Source organism: Clytia hemisphaerica, unplaced genomic scaffold (genome assembly GCF_902728285.1).
Source record: "Clytia hemisphaerica strain Z4C2 unplaced genomic scaffold, Clytia hemisphaerica genome assembly, whole genome shotgun sequence".
NCBI classification, from domain to species: Eukaryota; Metazoa; Cnidaria; class Hydrozoa; order Leptothecata; family Clytiidae; genus Clytia; species Clytia hemisphaerica.
The window spans coordinates 204794-226076 of NW_027103286.1; the positions used below are offsets into that span (position 1 = coordinate 204794).

At 34.6% G+C, this 21283-nt stretch overlaps 1 protein-coding gene and 1 long non-coding RNA gene across 2 annotated transcripts; one reads left to right on the top strand and one right to left on the bottom strand.

Moving 5' to 3' along the window:
- Nucleotides 1-532: 532 nt before the first annotated feature.
- On the top strand, nucleotides 533-20440 carry LOC136805679 (putative tyrosinase-like protein tyr-3). Its single transcript, XM_067062228.1, has 8 exons — nucleotides 533-671; nucleotides 2071-2085; nucleotides 2348-2362; nucleotides 3367-3381; nucleotides 4055-4192; nucleotides 10263-10403; nucleotides 18662-18781; nucleotides 19762-20440. The coding sequence occupies exons 1-8, from the start codon at nucleotides 608-610 to the stop codon at nucleotides 20055-20057; spliced, it is 804 nt and encodes a 267-aa protein (XP_066918329.1). The 5' UTR covers nucleotides 533-607; the 3' UTR covers nucleotides 20058-20440.
- LOC136805668 (uncharacterized) lies at nucleotides 16886-17891 on the bottom strand. Its single transcript, XR_010846435.1, has 3 exons — nucleotides 17708-17891; nucleotides 17451-17548; nucleotides 16886-17119 (listed from the first exon to the last, which is right to left on the bottom strand). It is a non-coding gene; the product is annotated as an uncharacterized lncRNA (long non-coding RNA).
- Nucleotides 20441-21283: the final 843 nt, after the last annotated feature.

Here is a 21283-nt window from a genome sequence, read left to right on the forward strand (position 1 = left end):
AAAGTGTCCCCCCGCCGAAGAGTGCAAAAAGTGGTAATAGTGCAATTAACGATTAATTGCACTCCTCTAAACCAATCAGATTCGAGTAATTTTGCACGGCTGACGATTATGACATTAATTGTTCCTTGTTTTTTGAGTAATTGTATAAGTTTTGTAATCTAGCAAAGTTTTTCAAAAGAAATCTTCATCGAGCAATGTCAATGTGATAGACGTAAACTCGCAAGATACACCCCTGTGTCACAGACCCGCTAGGATCCTAGCCCCACTGGAAAATTTGGCGAAAATTTTGTCCCCGATGGGAAAATACCCTTGAATTGACTTTGATTCCATCCCCATCCGAAAATCATGTCTAATAAAACTGCACTCCAAACAAAAGATTCTCTATCCGCATTGGAATTTCAATATGAATTTTTATCCCCACTGATAGGGAAAAAGTTCCATCAGGGCTGTGAGACAGGGGTGTTAAAATTAATAACGACCAGAACAGATCAGTATTAAGCTTAAACATTGTCCAAATTTCTTTCATAGGTTTCATATGTAGCCATTCTTGAGTAAAGAAAAATAAACTGAAAGTAAACGGGACCCTTAGAGAAGACAAAATAAAACAATGCTACTTATATACCTTTACACGACCTTGATTTTTGTAGTACTTATTACTACATCAAAAGCAAGTAAGTCTTTATTTTTAATCCCAGGGACAGTGGGTTTACCAACTGACGGTATGTGCGGTGAAAAAAAATGGCTTTTAGAATCGCATTCTTACAGTGCAGAAAAAAATCGGTGAAATTCATACCCTTACAGTGCATTTTTTCAAATGTTAAACTCTTTTAGAGCAAAAAAATCAAGATTTTCGAGCAAAAATTTGCAATTTTTCCCAGATTTTTCCTAGATTTGTTGAAATTTCCACCCTTACAGTGCATTTCTGATATTTTGAAAAAGATACCCTTAACCGCCTCACATACCCGTCGGTCAATTTGCCTGGCTGCCCCCCCCCCCCCCCGGGTTTTTAATTTGACATGCCCCAAACTGGGCACACGGCATCGGATCGACGTCCATTTAAGATTCATTAGGTCCAAAAAACATTTAATGGTCTATCTTCCCTAAACGTTATGAGAAGGGTTTGAGTTAAGGGCTCTGACCATAGTCCAAAAATTGATTTAGGTATTTTAACAAAAAAGTTGTATTTCAGGTTCCTTAACACTTTTAACAAAGAATTGCCTTTATAAATTGCTTTTTAATCGAATCCCTTAAGAGTAATTAAGAATTTAATTGCAAAAATGACGTTATGAACTTTAAAAAGACGTTAATAATATGTTGCATCACCATCTTTTACAAAAAGTGCTAAGTTTTAATGGGTAATTAACTTTTTTGTTTCAAAATTTCTTTACCCTGTCCGCAAAGAATTGAACTTTTTTAAATTTTGCGGAAAATTTTTCTAAAAAGATGTGTCAAAAGTTATGACTGTTTTTTTAAGCAAAATCCAGGTGAAAAATTGATGAAAAACGACTATTTTGAAGATTTCGAGACAAAGAAGCATTTACAAAAATTTTCCGCAAAAACTTTTATTGTTCGGTAAAAGATACACCATCTACTGCGAAAATTTTTTCAAAATGTTTTTTCTTCGCCGAAACTAAGCTCTTCAAAGTTGAAATACTCTTCCTCGCAAAAGTCTTCATTTTCTTCTTCATCAAATTTTTTCAATGCAATTTTTGAATTTTCAGATTCAGGAATAGTTTGTCTAACAGAAAATGTATAACATGCCATAGTTTTGTTGGTTACATCAGTCAGAAAACACATTTTAAACACGGCAATTATGAAAAATTCACTATGGTCAGAGCCCTTAACTAGGTTCTAACGTCTCAAAATGAATGTATCCGCGATCACAACTATCAGGACATTAATGCCTGTTTCCTGCCTGTTTGCTTTAAAGGAATTTCAATCATTTTTAATTTGATTTCGCTAGCCTCAGGCCAGTCCCCTTTTAAAGGAATAATCTCATTATGGTTTAAAATATATCATTTTCAGAGCCAGCAAGATAATTCACAAGTTTTTTTTAATTTTTCATTTTAGGGGTCACGATGGAAGGTAAGAATGGTGCTCATAAACCCACATTCATGTTTTTTGTATATTTAACCAAAGAACAAAGTAATTAGGAATAAGAGGATTTGTAGACTATATTTGGTCTAACGAGCTCTGTATTTATTTCTTCTACAATATTTAAATTCTGAAATCAATAGTACTATAACACATCTTCTGTGGTTATATTTGGTGAACGGGTGAACGGTACTTATGAATTGATAGTTTTCTTCAAAACGAATTTTATAACTCTCTTTTCTTTTTCTTTCAGAGGCTAAAAGACTTGGTAAGTTCACTTCCCAGCTTGCACACAACGTTGTTTCAACGTTCATCTAACGTTATGTGAACGCTATTAACATTAGATAAACGTTGAAACAACGTTGTGTGCCAGCTGGCTTACTCTTTAGTCCCCGGGGGAGGGGCACTTATAGGAAGAATTAGGTACCGGGACGTGCTGCTGATCAGGGTCCCTTTCTTAGGCTCTGAAAATATCTGACAGTGATTCAAATTGAGTGATTTTCAAGATGGGTCGACTTTCGGTCATTTTGGAAATTTTCATTGTAGAAATCAATTTTATTTTCAATTTTTCGTCTACTTTTAGTCGATTTCACCACTTTTTAGGATGTAAAGAGGGTAATTTTTAGTATTTCGTTCTGACAGGGTCATCTTTTCGAACTCCATCGACACATCCCCGTCGGTCGTCAAAGTCAGTCCCCCTCCCCCGGGTATTTAGCCTTTTGCAGGAGTGAGAAGTTTGTAGGATTTTTACGGATTCAGAGAGAACGGAAAACGGATCAAATGAAAGTGTATTAAACAGGAATTTTTAAATCATATATTTCAATTTTATTGACGTTAAAAATCATTGTCACTCTGTTAGTGGTACGATCATTGACAAAAACTATGGCACAAAGCACAAAAATGTTGTCAGGGACGGAGAGCTAAGGACCGGCCAAGCAAAATTTCTTTCCTACCAACATTGTTCCGGAGGGGAGGGGGAGGTTATTGAAATGTATCTAAATTCGTTTATAACCGAAAATGTGCCATAATATATTGGCAACGATGTAGTTCTTGAGTCTCCCAGGGAAAATATATTGTGTATGATTGATACGTGGGTCAAGGCCGGTCAATACAACCAATAATGTTTTTTTTAATGAAGGAAGGTGGCTAGAGGCGTCCAAGTAATAAAATATAAAGGAAAAATTTAAATATTGTTTATCTTTGTCAGTAACTTAGACAAAGATTCAAACTTTGCATCATTTTTGAAGAATATTTTTCTTTTCTTCTTTTTAGCTAAAATCCACAAAGGTAAGAAGATTTTCTTCAATTTCTTTTTTTTTAATTCTTTTATCATGAAATTTTGTTAAGAATAATTTTAAGCTTTCTTTAATAATTCATCCCTGAAAATTCCGAAAACGACAGTACCTCTCTTTTAGGTGCCGTTTGTTACTTTTCCGACCACACATTTATTATATTTTGAAAATATTTTCAGCTGTTAAAAAAAGAATCCCTTATTTTCCTCTAAATAGCTTGGTTAAAGTTTAAAATACCATCTTTTTTTTTTTTGGGGGGGGGGGGGTGGGGGTACAATAACTTGCAATTAGGTCCCTGCCGTTTATTAAGAATTTGAAGATCTCCCCCATTTCAAAAGAGACCTGAAAGAAGCACAATACATAACATTGAATTGTAAGACTGTAAGACTGTAAATGGGATTTTCCAGAGAAAAAAACCGTATACCCCCTGTTGAGGAGGTCCATCCCTCTGTGACTGGAAATGCTGTAACAGGTTTGAGCCCCTCTGAAATTCTGAATTTTAGTAGGATTTATAAATTTACCCCCCATAGAATTTCAGTTATTTTTGACAGATTGTTGAACATCCCTATGGAATTCCTCCACATATCAAACCTTACCCCCTTGGAACGGAAATGGAATACGGGTTTTTTTCCTGGAAAAGCCCAATAATCCTATTTTTCATGTTCTAGCCAAGATGAAATGTAAAGACCATCCAAAGATGTGTGATTATTATTTTTCACGAGGATATTATAACGATTGTGCTATTGGAGGTGTTAAATGGTATTTCTGTCCTGACTCCTGTGGATATTGCGAACTCCTTAATGCTGGTGAGATTATAAAAATAGCTAAAGACTGTCTTCACTTTTTTGAAAATTTCTCAGCATGCAATAATGCTATATCAAAAGTTCTACATCATTGGAAAGATTTTCCCAAGGGGAATAATCTAAATGATAAAAGATTTTTGAAAAGTTGAAAAAAATCAAGTGAAAAAATGAAGATGAAAAAAGTGAGATTTTTTCTACTGTTTAAAAAATCATCACATGAAATTTTTCCATAATATTTGAACCTTGCTGATCTCAATTTTATGTTCAGATCTTTCGTATCTTTATTAGATAACTCGGTTTGTGTAATTTACGATGCGCGATCCAACGATTCACGATGCGCGATGCACGATCCATGCATATATTATGTTAATTATTCTAATTATGCACGAATAAGTTTTCATAATGCTAGCTACAAACAACATATAACAATAATGAAGAAAAAATTTAAAAAAGAAGGGGAAATAATTTATCATAATCAGAATGATTAAAGTAACTTATATCTTCTGTGAACAAAAAAACAAAAATTGATTGCGAGAGAATGAAAATGTTTGCCGCATGCCTCACTCGTTTTTAAAATGAAAGAAAAAGCCTTGACGTCATAGAAAAGTTTTGGCGCGAAAACTTTATTAAAAAACTCATTTTTGTACGTTCATTATTTTTTTAAGAACAGTGAATAAGGTAAATAAGGAATCATTGGCTACATTATTACTTTTGGCATGTTCTTATAAAAAAAGCCTTTCACCAACTGAATTACAACTGGTGCTTTTATTTATTTGATCTTTTTCTTTGTTTGACTGGCCTGGAAGATCAAGTTAATTCATTTGATTTTTCTCAAAAAAGGTGAGTTTATACACGCGCTCTTCATTAAAAAAGGTCTTCCCTATTTTACCACAACATTGTAAATTTTTGTTTATAACCCTGTCTCAATCCAATGGATTTGGTTGGTTTAATCGGAGAAACGTTTTTTTTAAATAAAGAAAGCAAAAAGGTTACAAGATATTCAATTCAAATCATGGGCAAAATGTTTTGATTTGATTTGATTGTTGAGGTTGAAATATCTTCACGCATACTTTACATTGATTTTCCAGGAATACAAAAGAAAGAATTAAAATATGTGATTACTAAAACCTGTAAATGCATAATTAGAATAATTAATGCATGGATCGTGCATCGTGCATCGTGAATCGTTGGATCGCGCATCGTAAATTACACAAACCGTACATAACTTAGACTTTGAAGAAGGCCTAAAACAGCCAAAAGTGACCAAAAACAGCAAAAATGACCAACTTCACATTGCTATAACTGTTTTATTGCCCCCGCAGGAGCGCAGCGACGAGGAGGCACTCATAGTTTCACGCATAGATATTGGACTGGAATCTCGAAATTTTGTTGTTTTTTTGTGTTTTGTCGCGCAATCATCCCCGTAGTTAGTCTCTTCCGTAAATGTTCGGTTTTTAGTAGTATGCGTATTTTCATATTACGTTATATGCTATTACCATTATTACGTATTACAATTTATTAGTTTTGATTTAGTTTGAAAAGCTGAAGCGAGTGTTACAAATGCAAATTATTTATAACAGTGTATGATATAACACGAATTACAATATTACTTGTGCAAATCAAAACAAACAAAATGGCAGACTGGTTATGATGATGAGCTGATTCATTGACTGGAAAAAGTGTTTTGTATGTCAAATTTTGTTTCTTGTCTTTGAAACTGAATACTAAATACTGTAATTTAGTCAGAAGTTCATTTCAGCAATGATTTCAATTCTTTTTCTGGAATCTTTAAAGAAATTTGCTCAAGTTTTTTAATGTATACGTACATTTGATATTTGATATTTTTTGTTCAAACTGTAATTTATCTTCGTCTGTTATTATATTAATAACTAGCTTTATTGTTTATAGAGCTTCTTGAGCTTTAAATACCATCTTATGGTCGTAACTCGAGAAAGTCCTTCTTAACTTAGTAAAACAAGATACCGGCAAAGTTCAAAAAATGTTGAATGTATGCATATGGCCATATTATGTAAAGTTGAATCCAAAAGTGGTTGAATGAATGTTGAATGTCAATCAATGTAAACAAACTTTTTCATTTGGATTTACCTCACTTAGAGTGTATTCACTGTTTTAACATTCATTTAACTTTACATGCGCATATTCAACTTTTTCTAAATAACCTATACTCCAGTGGTTTGGTGAAATAGCTCCAATTCTGGCTTTCCAAGTTAGGAGGGACCTTCCCGAAGGCATTTAACGGTGGTTAGACTAGATACACAGACAGTCATACGGAAACACAATAAAGTAAAAGTATATAGCTATAAACTCAAAAAGTCTAGCTTCCTGGAGGCACGTCTTTTCATTGTCTGCGCTGCGATCATCTTAATGGCTTCTATCCTTTCAGCTTGGAGAAAAGATTGCATCACATCATGAAAAAGTACTATGCACTTGAAAAAAAATTAAAGCGCATTTCAACTTTTCTCGACTGTAAGTCTGAATAGACCACAATGGCATTCCTTTATTTTTCTTTTGACCAACAACATAGAAGATTTTGCTTGAGAAGTGAAATCACAGCGTACACAAGAGGAGCCCAGGCCTTAACTAGGATTGGTTTCACCCAATTTAAGATGGCGCAGAACTTTTTGATAAATTTTATACGTAGTATTTTCTTGACTATTGTTTATTAGGCAAAGTAGCAATAGAGAATTGTTGAAATATAGTAGCCAATGAAAAAAGCAAGCTATTTCTGATTGGTTGCCTTGTTGATTTATAGACCTTTTTTTAAAGAGGCAGCCACGTTGAATAATTATGTACTCCAGCATAAAAACAGTGATACAGCCATGCATAATTACTGTATTATGCATATTTTGAAAATTATGCATGGCTGTATCGTTGTTTTTATGCTGGAGTACATGATTATTCAAAATGGCTGCCTCTTGTTAAAAAAGGTCTATTCACCGCTATATATTTTGCCTACAATCTAAGATGTCTGCGGCATTATCAGAAAAGGTCTATTGTGAATAATAATCATGACATATATTGTTGTAAGAAAGAAACTGGGAGAAAAAAACAAACAGGAGATGTGAAAACCAGTAAGCTAATGATACCATAATTTTTGAAATAAATTTTTGAGAAGCTTTTCCTTAAATTTTATCAAATTATCAAGCTGCATGAATTCTTGAAGTATTGTGTTAATGGAATATAATTTTTTTTTCAAGCATATGCCTCAATCAATTAATCAATCATTCAATAAGTATCAATCAATTATTCCTGATTATTTTTAATGCTTTAATCTTTAAAGCATTAAAAGCTTTATAAGTGCATGACATGATCTTCTGCGTGGGCATTTAGTGAAAGCTATGACTAGTCTGAGAAAGATACGATAATTCGGAGTACAGATTTGAAATCGGCAAGGTCCAATTCTTCATCATTTTTCAATTAATAAAAAATCTTTTATCATTTACGTTATTCTCCTTGGAAATAAATTTCTAAAGGTGTATAAAACTTATTTCTAGCAGTATGAATGGAAGCTGAGAAAATGTCGAAAGATTAAAGTGTCCTTATACTTTTGAGACAAAACCTGGTTAAATTGTTCTGATCAAAAAGAGTGTATTATTTCTCCATGTAGCCCAAGGCATATTGCCAGCAGGTCAAGATTTTCATTTATCTTAAAATGTTTTGTGCATTTCTTAACGGAAATTCTTCATATATGTCTACTCTTGTCTCCCGAATAGACGGGGGGAGGGGGTCCAAATAAGCAGGGAGGTAGGAAAATATTCTATTAAAAATAAGTTAGTTTGATATTCAGTTTGATATTCGAAATTCAGTTTGATATTCGACTTTTTGCTCTACGAAGGAGAGCAGACATATGTTGCACTTTTAAACTTCAAAATATGTTAGCCACTATTCCTAAGTATCATTTCCACCAAAAATGGTCGCTCTCCGCCACAATGGGGGAGCTCTAAAATTATACAAAAAATATGAACATTTTTAAAAACATTGCTGAGCTGCATCAAATATTTAACAGATGACTGCTCTCCCTCATAGGGCTCAAAATGCTAATTAGTCGATTTTCAAACTAAGTGGTTGTATAATTTTAGAGCTCCCCCATTATGGTGGAGAGCGACCATTTTTGATGAAAATGATACTTAGGAATAGTGGCTAACATATTTTGAAGTTTAGAAGTGCAACATATGACTGTTCTCCCTCATAGGGCTCAAAACACTATATAGTCGATTTTCAAACTAAGTGGTTGTATAAGTTTAGAGCTCCCCCATTGCGGTGGAGAGCGACCATTTTTGGTTGAAATGATACTTAGGAATAGTGGCTAACATATTTTGAAGTTTAGAAGTGCAACATATGACTGCTCCCTCTCATAGGGCTCAAAACGCTAATTAGTCGATTTTCAAACTAAGTGGTTGTATAATTTTAGAGCTCCCCCATTATGGTGGAGAGCGACCATTTTTGGTGGAAATGATACTTAGGAATAGTAGCTAACATATTTTGAAGTTTAGAAGTACAACAGATGACTGCTCTCCCTCATAGGGCTCAAAACGCTAATTAGTCGATTTTCAAACTAAGTGGTTGTATAATTTTAGAGCTCCCCCATTGTGGTGGAGAGCGACCATTTTTGGTGGAAATGATACTTAGGAATAATGGCTAACATATTTTGAAGTTTAGAAGTGCAACAGATAACTGTTCTCCCTCATAGGGCTCAAAACGCTAATTAGTCGATTTTCAAACTAAGTGGTTGTATAATTTTATAGCTCCCCCATTGTGGTGGAGAGCGACCATTTTTGGTGGAAATGATACTTAGGAATAATGGCTAACATATTTTGAAGTTTAGAAGTGCAACAGATGACTGCTCTCCCTCATAGGGCTCAAAACCCTAATCAGTCGATTTTCAAACTAAGTGGTTGTATAATTTTATAGCTCCCCCATTGTGGTGGAGAGCGACCATTTTTGGTGGAAATGATACTTAGGAATAATGGCTAACATATTTTGAAGTTTAGAAGTGCAACAGATGACTGCTCTCCCTCATAGGGCTCAAAACGCTAATTAGTCGATTTTCAAACTAAGTGGTTGTATAATTTTAGAGCTCCCCCGTTGTGGTGGAGAGCGACCATTTTTGGTGGAAATGATACTTAGGAATAGTGGCTAACATATTTTGAAGTTTAGAAGTGCAACAGATGACTGCTCTCCCTCATAGGGCTCAAAACGCTAATTAGTCGATTTTCAAACTAAGTGGTTGTATAATTTTAGAGCTCCCCCATTGTGGTGGAGAGCGACCATTTTTGGTGGAAATGATACTTAGGAATAATGGCTAACATATTTTGAAGTTTAGAAGTGCAACAGATGACTGCTCTCCCTCATAGGGCTCAAAACGCTAATTAGTCGATTTTCAAACTAAGTGGTTGTATAATTTTAGAGCTCCCCCATTGTGGTGGAGAGCGACCATTTTTGGTGGAAATGATACTTAGGAATAGTGGCTAACATATTTTGAAGTTTAGAAGTGCAACATATGACTGCTCTCCCTCATAGGGCTCAAAACGCTAATTAGTCGATTTTCAAACTAAGTGGTTGTATAATTTTAGAGCTCCCCCATTGTGGTGGAGAGCGACCATTTTTGGTGGAAATGATACTTAGGAATAGTGGCTAACATATTTTGAAGTTTAGAAGTGCAACAGATGTCTGTTCTCCTTCGCAGAGGAAAAAATCGAATATCAACTGAATATNTTATTCAAATTTAATTAGCGGGGGGATGGATTTTTTTTTTCTTAACAATTAGCGGGGGGACGTCTATTCGGGAGACAAGAGTAATTTTACAAGAAGAATCTCAAATGTCTTGTCCATCCGAATTGAGAAGAATAGTTCTTTTTTTTACATATACTCCAGCTGGCACACAACGTTTTTTCGACGTTCATCTAACGTTCACATCACGACGCCCACATAACGTTAGATGAACGCTGAAACAACGTTGTGTGCCAGCTGGGACTCCTCAAGGAATCTTTTATTTCCTCCAAATTATTCTTATTTTGCAATCAAAATTATCTAAACATAATCTCTTTTCAAGGTACGCCCATTCCAAACCCACCGCCCGGTTGCCATGACTTTGAGTATTGGTGTCCAAGGATGGCGGAATATGGAGAATGTGATTCAAATGAAGCTTTCATGAAAATGTTTTGTAGAAAATCATGCAATCTCTGTCTTGAAGGTATACATTTAAACGGCCTTACACATTGTTTTTTACGATTTTTGTAATTATTTTTCTAAGAAATTTGGTGTTTCAGGGACCCTGAAAGCCTGAAAATGCTAATAACTTATTGTTCTTAACATTTTGGTCATCGAAGCCTTATTCCTACGGATTTTCTTAACTTTTCAAGTTTTAGGCCTAAAAATTTTCATTAAATAATTTCATTTTTACGGTTTTTGTAATTGTTTTTCTAAGAAATTTGGTGTTTTAGGGACCCTGAAAGCCTTAAAATGCTAATAACTTATTGTTCTTAACATTTTGGTCATCGAAATCTTATGTAAAATCTCGGTCAAAATATATTGGGAATTTTGGTTAATTCCTCGTTTTCAGCAATTTAAAGTTCGGGCGAAAAAGTCACTTTTGGGCAAATTTATAATCCAACCTAATCCAACCCGTCCAACCTAATTTAGAGCGCTTCCAAATTGTTTGTAGTTGTAAGATTTCGTGGGAATTTCCCTTTTTTCTCAAACTTATGACTTTGATTGTAGTTTTCTATTATAAAAAACGTGTATTCGTTAATAAACAAGACGACTCGAAAGTCGAACATTGTAAGACGAAATAGAGAAAATGCTTCGAACCTTGAAAGTTTGAAAGGGATAAGACTGAGAGATACTGAACGTAAAATAACGAGGTCAAGCAGGAGGATATCTGCTGTACAACGACGTGTGAAACGTGATGCCTGGAGTAAATTGTAAGGTCGTAGATAGTATTTTACTTTTTCATAGAGAACCTGAATCCTATCCATAAAACATCATAAAGATTCCCTTTTGTAAGAGTAAAAAAGGCTTCTATAGATGGCAAATCCTAATGCAATATTAAAATATGTTAAAAAAGCTCAACCAAGGCTTGGCCAAGACAAGATTAGGGGCTTTTATTTAGCACCAGTCACTCTTTTTCCCACCTGCTGTACCCCTATATATCAGGTTCGCGTTGTATTGAACAATAGAGCCATTGTTTGGATATCAAAATGCGCAAATCATTCTTGTGTTTTGTTGTTGGAGCATTATCTACTCTGTTGATGCATCAGACTGTCGTGCTGTCGTGTTGGATGCTGAAAAGTATTATCAGATTACACTGCTCAAAACTGTCTGGTGTTTGTCCAGTGTTACGTTACACAAATTCTTGACACTGGTCGGTCAAACACCGGACTTTTTTCTTTTACCCAGCAAGAGAGTGATTCACATCTGGTCCCGTGTTAGGATTGTCCAGTGGTACAAAGTTTTCTTGTTTGACACCTGTCATTTTGTGTCCGGTGCTTCAGTATAGCCGCTGTGTTGGCAGGGTCTTAGCCTTATTCAACCTGATATTGCGTCCTATGAAAACAAAGTTCTATTCCAGATAGACCTTTTGCTAGACAGGATATCAAATAATAAATTAATAAACCAGCCTCAAAACAATGATTAGAAAAGTTAATGCCCAATTAAAATAATTATGTGCTATAATGTGGTCATTGTTTTAGTGCTGGAGTCTTTTAAACACCCTCCCATTCGTTACAATCACGTGCTCGGTCCAGTTTTTCAGAGGCAAAAATCAAAAAGTTTGTGGCTTGAACCTGGCCCGAATATCAATGACTTAGGGCTGAAAATTGTTTGGGTTTAGTTCAGTTTCGGGTATTTGTGTCATGCATATGAGTCGTTGTTCGGGCCATGTTGTGGGTCGTACCAATTCTGAAGGATTTGTAATAGACCCTATTGTTATTGCCTATAAACATAGAGGTATAAAGAAAGACAGGAGATGAATTTGTCGGTAATTGGTCGTTAAGGTCTTTTGATTTCTTTTATGTAATAAATCAAAAGAAATTCTAGGCTCGCCCGATGAAATACGACTTTTTAGTAGAACTCAAGTTTGCTCTGAACATTCTTATTATCAGCATCGAAGATTTCTAGCCTTCTAATATACGAGAATAAAATGAAATTTAGCTCCACGAAATAAGTTTGCGTTCAATTTTGTCATCCATTAAATTTTGTTTTGAAAAGATATTTTCTTCAGCCAGAAAATAAAAAGTTCTTTATAAGCACACACAATTTCAGACCCAACTTGTAGACAAAAGGTCGCTGGAGAATTTTGGAGGAAAGTATTAAGCATAGAGTTCACCTTGAAGAAAATGTTGATCGAAAAATCTTGTCATTTGATGAAGGATTGCAAAGTTTACAGGCCCTTTTTTAGTCCAAATATTTTCTTACGCCGATGTCAGAAACAATGAATCTCGTCTCATCTTATTTCCGACACTTGAGTTAGCCAATAAGATTTCACCTATCAACAAAAGAGCTCATTAAAAATGCACGATATATGAGATTATGAGCATGCGTACCTCGTAATTTTTTTAATCGTAGGGCGAGCATGGTTACAATAGCATACTTCTCCTGTTTCTTTATACCTCCATGCTATAAATTATTGGAATAGTTGTTTTGGAGAACGCGACGGCCTTTTGAATAACAAATTACTCCACATACTGTACATTACTTTCCCTCAGCCAATAAAAACGTGATAAATTATCTTGTCTCTAGGTTACTCATGTACGTAAAATTCTACTTTAGACCTTACGGAAAGTCGTTCGTAAGGCTGTCTTTTGGGAATTTCCCCGACATTATGTAGAGATTTTGTTAACGTAAGCAAACTCTACAGAAGGTCTTAAAACACTACGTAAGCTTAGGGAAATTCCCACTCTTCAAGGCCTTAAGTAAAATTTTACGTACATGTGAAAAAAGCTTTATGGAGTAATTAGTTATTCAATTGGCCGTCGCGTTCTCCAAAACAAGTATTAGTAATGGATATCCAATCTGAACCTATTGGTTTTTGATTGGTCATCAATTGGAATAAGTTATTAATTGTGTATTGAGCATTTCTTCTAAAAATCACTTAGTAAAACAGACTGTTTGACACAGCCAATAGACCTTTTCGCCTTTGATGTAATTTATACCGTAACTTGGTCTAATGTCGACACCACTCCTCTAATTTTGACACTCTTTTTATCAACTGAAATTGATAGAAAGGTTGAAACTGTTTTTCTTTGCTTAGTGGTCAGAGAGGAATAATCCTTTTTCAATCAGTGATTCAAGCTTTCATATTATTCCTGTCTCTAAAGAAGGGTGTCGGAATTAGATGAGGGGTGTCGATATTAGACCAACTTACGGTATGCAAGGAGGACCAAGAAGCCATTTTTCATATAAATCATAGATTGAAAAAAAGATAAATCATTTGGAAAATGACATCCTTTATATGCAAAATTATGTATATAAATCTGTCTCGGCAATCTATGATTTGCATGAAAAATGGCTGCTTGCATATAAATGACATAAATGGTGAAAAGGTCTATTCGTCTCACAATCAATAACTATGACTAATTGCTAAAAACATATTCTACCTGCGTTTTGTATTGAAGGGTTCTGTTGTCAGTTGTGGTGTGTGGTGAAAAAGAAGTCAAAAACTCTTTATTTATACTACTGAGCACTGTAAAATTTATTGGTGCATTCACTAACTACACAAACATAAAACACTAAGTAGTAAACGAATGACAAACCTCTTTAAATACTCTACAAGTTACCAGAAAACATAAGTAGTAAAAATATATACAACAGCCCGACAGTAACAACACAAAAACGTACAATTCGGTTTCACTTCTGATGCATGAACTCTACATGCTGAGCTGCTTATCAAAGACACCATCCAGAGATACAACCACAATGGTTCCGCCGTGTATATTGACGCAGAAAAAGCATTCGACACCTGCAACTGGTACAAACTTTTTCAGTCACTACAACAAAAAGGAACCCTACCGGACAAAGTGATTAAATCCTTGATACAGCTATATCTTAACGGGAAAGGAATGATAAGATACCATAACGCATACTCGGATACTTTCAAATTATCCCAAGGTGTACGACAAGGATCGATTTTGGCACCATTTTTATACAACCTATATACTGAAGACCTCATTGACAGAATTCAAGACTTAAATATCGGAAAATTCCTACCAGGAGATATTGTCAAGCACCTTCAACGACTCTTGGACACCTGCCTGATCTACGGCAAAGAGCACGCCATAAAATTCAACGAACAAAAAACACAGTTTGTCATTTCGGGGCAAAGTCCAATATCGAATCCGTACCTCACAATAAACTCGTCATTCGTTACAGTAAAATCGGAAATGAAGCACCTGAGATTCAATTGGGGAACGAAAAGGAATGCATTATCTTGACAGACGCAAAGAATCCAGACTTTCAGAACTGTGGGCAACTACAACCTCCTTATTATCAAGCGGAGTCAGATGGTATCACCATAGTATAAGAAAGCCGCGGCTGGAATGATAACATCTGAATTTCTGTTGTTCTATCTCTGTCGTATTAGATGACTATTTGTTGATCAAGAAGTCAACACTAAGAAATTTAAACAAGCACAAAATGGCTAAGCTGAAAGAACTCAAAAATTAATGATGTGCCTCGAAATGCCTTGACAATATTTCAGTGAAATCTTTTTAGAAATCAATGAAAAAATACATCAAGAGAATACTGTGAAAATTTCAAACCAGCACCTTCAAAATATATCATTTAAACTGACAGGAAAGTTGTCATCTTGAATATAGTTCTTATAATTTCGATTTTGGCGAAAAACTATTGTTTCCACAAAATACCTCTAAAATATGTCCAAAATTAGTTCAAATGTTCTATTGGGTACATATTCAAAGATATCTAGCAACAAAAAAACTTTTTGTGAAGGAAAATAAGAGAAAAATTTCAAAAACTATCTACCAATAATAAACTGACAATCTTGATGTTCTTATAAAGCTCGGAGACAGAGATGGAACAGCAATTTAACTGAAAAGACGATGCAGTACATATTCCAGCCGCGGCTTTCATATACTATGGTATCACCCAAGCACCACAGCCTACGTGTTTTGATCAATCATTGTCCCCAAAGTGTTATATGGCGTCGAAATATTGGACATCAACAGATACTTCGAGACTTTATTGAACAAACAGTGCAGAAATTCCCTGAAAACTCTATGGGGGATCTCCAAGCACTATATAAATGACCTGAAATCTTTTTTCAAATTTATCGTTCGACATCAAATCCAGGAAAATAAAGTTCCTCGTGACGAATGAAATCACGAGAAAATACTCGGGTGAAACAAGGCATGTCCAAAATAAATTTTGCGTGACGTGCATCGCTTCCCGTTATCCCTTAACTTTCATATAAAGCTCAAAAGAATCGTCTCAACGAGAGAATTTCGAAAAGTGCTGGGTGAAAAATTTATATTAAGCCTATCTCAAGATATCGGCCAAAAACGGATTTTGACGTTATGAAGTACATTGAAAAAACACGTCAAAAAGAAAATTTAAACGAAGTCATTATTGAAAAAGGGCGATAATTCTGATTAACTCACTACAATCAAAGCAAAATTTTGACTGTAGATTTTGATTATTTATTCTGAAATATTTCATGAAAAAAATTGAAAATTCATGATGACGTCAGCATTATTTGACGTATTTAAAATTTTTCCCGACAACAAATGACGTCATTTAAATAGTCTGAAATTCTTTTAACAAATATTTCAGAATCGTTAATTTACAACTCCAGTCAAAATTTGGTGTTGATTGCATTAATAGAATTGAAGTTATCGCCGTTTTTCAATAATGACGTCATTTGAATCTTACTCATGACGTGTTTTTTCGATGTATTTTAAAACGTCAAAATCATTTTTTGACCGATATCTTCAGATTGACTTAATGTAAAATTTTGACCCATGACTTTTCGAAATCCTCTCGTTGATACGATTGTTTTGAGCTTTATATGAGAGTTAAGGAATAATGGGAAGCGATGCGCGTCGCGCAAAATATATTTGGGACGTGCCTTGTTTCACCCAAGTACCTCTTTGCACTGTTATCGTTATCGATCATTCTCCACGCTTCAGACAACCTTCGACATCGCAATGCAAATAAAGCCATTTTCCATATTGAATTTGATGGACTATGGGATCATGTATAAAAGAATGCACGCAAAAAATCTCCGCATAATTTGTCACACTCTCTCGTCCCTTCCCAGCCGGCAAAAAAACGTTTAAAAACGTTTAAAAAACGTTTTTCACAACGTTTGGAAAACGTTTTTTTCAGGTTGTATTTGTCGCACTTTACAACGTTTTTTCACAACGTCAAAAAAACGTTTTTCAAACGTTTATAGATTACGTTTTTGCAAGGCGTTTGAAAAACGTTGTTTCTACGTTTTCTTCTAGCCACTTGAAAGACGTCTTTTTGGAACGAATTATGGACGTCTCTATGACGTTTCCGAGACGTCTTATTTTTATTAATTTCGGTATGGTACGTTTCTGAGACGACTTAAAAACGTCTTGAAAAGTTATTTTAGATTAGTTTTAACACGTCTCTAAGACGTTCTTTGCCAAAATAATTCCTATTCATTGCACTATTATGAGAAAGACCGTACACACATTTGAATTTTCTTTGAATGCTCTTTTCTATATAATTTTCTGGGTATGAAAATCTACAATCAGTATAAATTAAACGTAATGAAATCAAAAATTTGATGTTCTTTCTCTTCCGTCCTTCCTTTCTGGCATCTTTGTGATAATCATTCCAAACGTTTCCAGTATGATTGCTATTTGAAGTGTTAAAAAACGATATCTTGATTGCGATTTCTTTGGTCTCCTTCACACATTTGCGATCCTGAAAAAATAAAAGACGAATAGTAAATTTGATGTTTAAAGATTTTTTAGCTGCGGTTGAGACGTTGAAAACTATCTTTTCTTTCCACGGGAAAAAGAATGCTCCAGAAGGATAAAGAAAAAACTTCTTAAATTTCATGGCCAAACTTTATGTTTCACGAAATGTATTCTACCAAGGACTTTGCTAAATTATTGTCGTTGAGACAGGGGTGTTTCCAAGTCAAATTTCAGAAGTTTGAAGTACCAAGCTCACTCAGTGATGCAGGGGTATTAACAAGAAATTAGCATAGTTTTGGAAAGATATCATTAAAGTCTTGTTACATTTCACCTACCTTTACTAGCATATTTTCGGTACTTTCTGCTGGCGACCACACAAAGTCAGCTGAGGATAGTTGCAATAAGGAAACCAATAATACACTCCAGCTTGAATCTGAGGGAAAAGAAGTTAAAATAAAAAGTTTTAACATAAAGTTTACTGAAAAACATAAATATCATCAGAAATTGAAACCTGAAATAAGCTACACCGATAAAGCTTCTAAGAATTAAGTTAAATATCAAAAGCATTTTCAGTTTAATGTAAACTACTTACATTATCTAGTTGATTTTTGTAAAAGAAGTTTCTTCCAGTCTTCGTGCATGAAACATCCAACTTTTACAGAACCTTTACTTTGTTTGATCATAGGTTTGATTTTGTTTTGAACTACAAGTGATTTCGAATTCGAACGTTTGAACGTTCGAACGTTCGAAAGCTGTCCAGAAAAGAAGCCATTCCATTGTTAATTCGGCGGACGATTGATGGGGGGGGGGGGCGTTAAGTAGATGGGACGGGGAGCGGGTACGTGGTTTGTAATTTGGAAAGGGCGTGACGGAGAGAATTTCACAAGTTTCTATTCTACGGGTGGGCGATCTTACGAGGTATTCAAACAGGGAGTGGGCGTTTTATTAAAATATATTTAACACTTAAAGAGAAGTCAATAAAGTAAAAGAGAAAAAGATATATTGAATATCTCTCCTATATCTCAGAGCAGGTAGGTAAAGTCTCAGGAATTTTCTTGGGATAAAAGCTGAGAGTCGATGAGGTTATATTTATATATTTCAAATAGAAATCTTGGGCACTACACTTTCGTCTCAAAAAAACGTTTTATAAACGTTTAAAAAACGTTGATCAAAATCACGTTTAAATCAAGTTTAGAAAAAACGTTTCTTAAACGTTGTTAGCAAAACCTTTGAAAAACGTTTGGATTGTAACGTTTCAACAACGTTTTATAAACGTTATGAAAAAACGCGTTTTCTCTACAATGTTGAAAAAACGTTTTTAAAACGTTTTTTGGCAACGCGTTTTTTCACAACGTAATCTAAACCTAAAAAAAACGTTTTGAAAACGTTGTGTGCCGGCTGGGTGTATACTCTGGGAGCGATAGAAATTACATCATTTAAACAATATTACGTACAATATGGATGGCTCCTTTACCACATATCCTCCAAACTGTCTTTATAGAAACATATCAATTTCATTTTGATTTTATTTCTCTTTCATATTCAGCACCTCCATGTTACGACAAAGACGAATTATGTTCCGATTTTGCCAGAGATGGGATGTGTATGTTGGAACCAGCCTATATGACGCAATTCTGTCAAAAATCTTGTGATTTCTGTATCAAACGTAAGTTAAATTCATGACGTAATGTTTTCTACGGAAACATCCCGGTTTGTACCAGAAGTTGCAAATTTAAGCTAGAAAAAGATTGTTTCAAATTTGCCACTACTGGCAAAAACCTAGCCTATACTAAACGTCACCCGTGTTTTTCTACGCAATTAGCGTCTAATCCACTTTGCGACCAGGTTTTCGGGCTCCAAGCAGTCGACTTTTTTACGTCACTTTAAACTTCTGAAGCCCTTCCAGTAGGGAAAAATCGAATTTGCGTCAAAACACTTGAAAGACTTCTATTTTTCAAAAATCGTCAATCAAGTGGAACTCACTAAGAAACGAGATGAAAAATACCGGTTTTTAGTGAGGTGCTCGCTTGCAAAAACACCAGGATGTTTCCATAAAAAAAAAAACATTACGGAATGAATGTATATGAATTTATTATTGTTCTTTTGGCGCTTCATAGTCACGTGATGTCAGACTTTAAAAAGGGCGGCTGTCCGAAGCTATTCACAGGTTGTTAGATTGTTACGAAAACCGCCCACCCGCCCACTGGTTAAGCTATTACGTCGTTACAGTCTATCTAATTTCGAAGAGTCTAGTCTTTGACCACTTTAGTGCCATAGTGCCATAGTCTTAATGTATTACTACATATATTGGATTATATGATATTGATTTATAAAGAAGTGTTATTGTCAATAGCATTTATAAATATACATTTATATTTACTTTATTATCTTGCACATTGTACACTTTCTAGACGACCCACTAACTGACTAACGTGATAAGAGGAGATGAAAGTAAAATGATAAATAAAGTTATTTTCGTTTGAGTTTACGAATTAGAAAATAACATGAATTCATTTTTCAGTTCTGAACAGTTTTATCATCCATTATGACTGATGAGATTGGAAAATTATTCCCCATTGTTTTTTACAACAAAAAAAGCGAGCTTAAATCACACGCTAACTGTCTAAAATATTTGATTTCTTTTAGCGACCTTCGCACCCAAGAACATATGTGAGGATAAAGAACCAGCAAAATGCGCTCAACTTTTTATCAAACAAGCACCACACAATCCTTGTACTTACAATGGTGAAAAAAGAAAATGGTTATCAGAAAATTGTCGCAAATCATGTAAGATGTGTGCTAAAACGGGTGATTGTTTCGACGTAGATGCAAGTTGCCCGTATAATTCACAATATACGGATTATTGTACAAATAAGGATTCAAGATATCATACATGGATGTTAGAAAAATGCCAATATTCATGTGGACTTTGCAAGGATTAAAGGAAGTTTGAATGAAATTTTGAAAATCGAAAAAATGTAATTCTATGGGTGATGTTTCTTAAATTCTGGATCCGTTAGTGGTCAAGGAGCCAGTTTATCTTTTTTCTTTCGAGTAGTCCCATCCTGAGAAATTTAAATGCGTTTTTTATATTTTCCCGGTCTGAATTTACTTTTATAACTTTTTCAGTACTGCACCAGCCTGAATATTGCTCACGTTTAAGATAATCATATTCACTGATAAAAGAGCTTTCTAGCGGACACCTTTTCCTTCACCCAAAGCAAAGAAATTCTAACATATTCATACACGCTTTTTTTATATAAGAATACACTTTATAAGAATGTCCATGATGAAAATGGCCAAAAAATTAAGAACATGCTAATAATATCACCATCAAGGAATTTTGCTACTCAAGCTGAGAATGCCATTTTTAGACTATTTTCAATTATATAAATTGTCAATTACCCCCAAGCAAGGCTCACTCCTTTCACAAAAATGCCATTTTATGCTTGAGACGTATTTACTAAATGTTAAATCTAGTCTGAATTAGAATCCTAACCTAAGAATGCTGTAAGAATATTTTAGGATGATTTTTCCAAAAAAGTTAAGAATATCCATGATGAAATGGATTTACACCATTCTTATAAAAAAAAGCGTGTACTAGGCTTTTAGGAGCGGTCAAAACTAGGGGGAAAGGGGGGAAGGGGGAAAGGGGGGAAAAGGGGGCTTTTTCTTTCGGCATTCAAGAATCTTGTCAAGGTAAAGTCTTCTAAGGTAAGGTCTTGAAGAAGGTAACTTTTGAAAAAAAAGAAGTTTTTTCGATTACATCACCCATCATGCCTAAAGTGATCGAGATAATTTCCCTAAATATGTTTGAAATGAAAAAAAAAAAATTTGCATTGAAAAGTTGTCATTTTGCTATGACACCATACTGTCAGAAGATATCACCATGTTTAAGGTGAAAAATTCTTTTAGAAGGAGTTTAACAGAAAAAGCCCCCCCCCCCTAGTACGAAGAGGGTTAAATAAGTCTGAAAATTTGATTTGCCGTTGTTAATTAATTACCCAGTTTAATGATTGAATTTTTGTTCTACCTTCTATTTCCTTTGTAATCAGAGATATTCTTTAGTTGTTCATAGTTTGTATTCATTCATGAAAAGTAAAAGGAAAATTTGCATTTTATCAAAAATATATACTTAAAATCCATTTAACACGGATGTTCACTCATT

What these genes read in the sequence shown, in the direction of transcription:
- LOC136805679 (XM_067062228.1), top strand. Translation starts at nt 608, where the DNA reads ATGCTACTTATATACCTTTACACGACCTTGATTTTTGTAGTACTTATT. An exon ending in TTGCGAACTCCTTAATGCTG is followed by an intron (nt 4,193 to 10,262) that starts GTGAGATTATAA and finishes TCTCTTTTCAAG; the next exon opens with GTACGCCCATTCCAAACCCA. An exon ending in ATGCAATCTCTGTCTTGAAG is followed by an intron (nt 10,404 to 18,661) that starts GTATACATTTAA and finishes TTTCATATTCAG; the next exon opens with CACCTCCATGTTACGACAAA.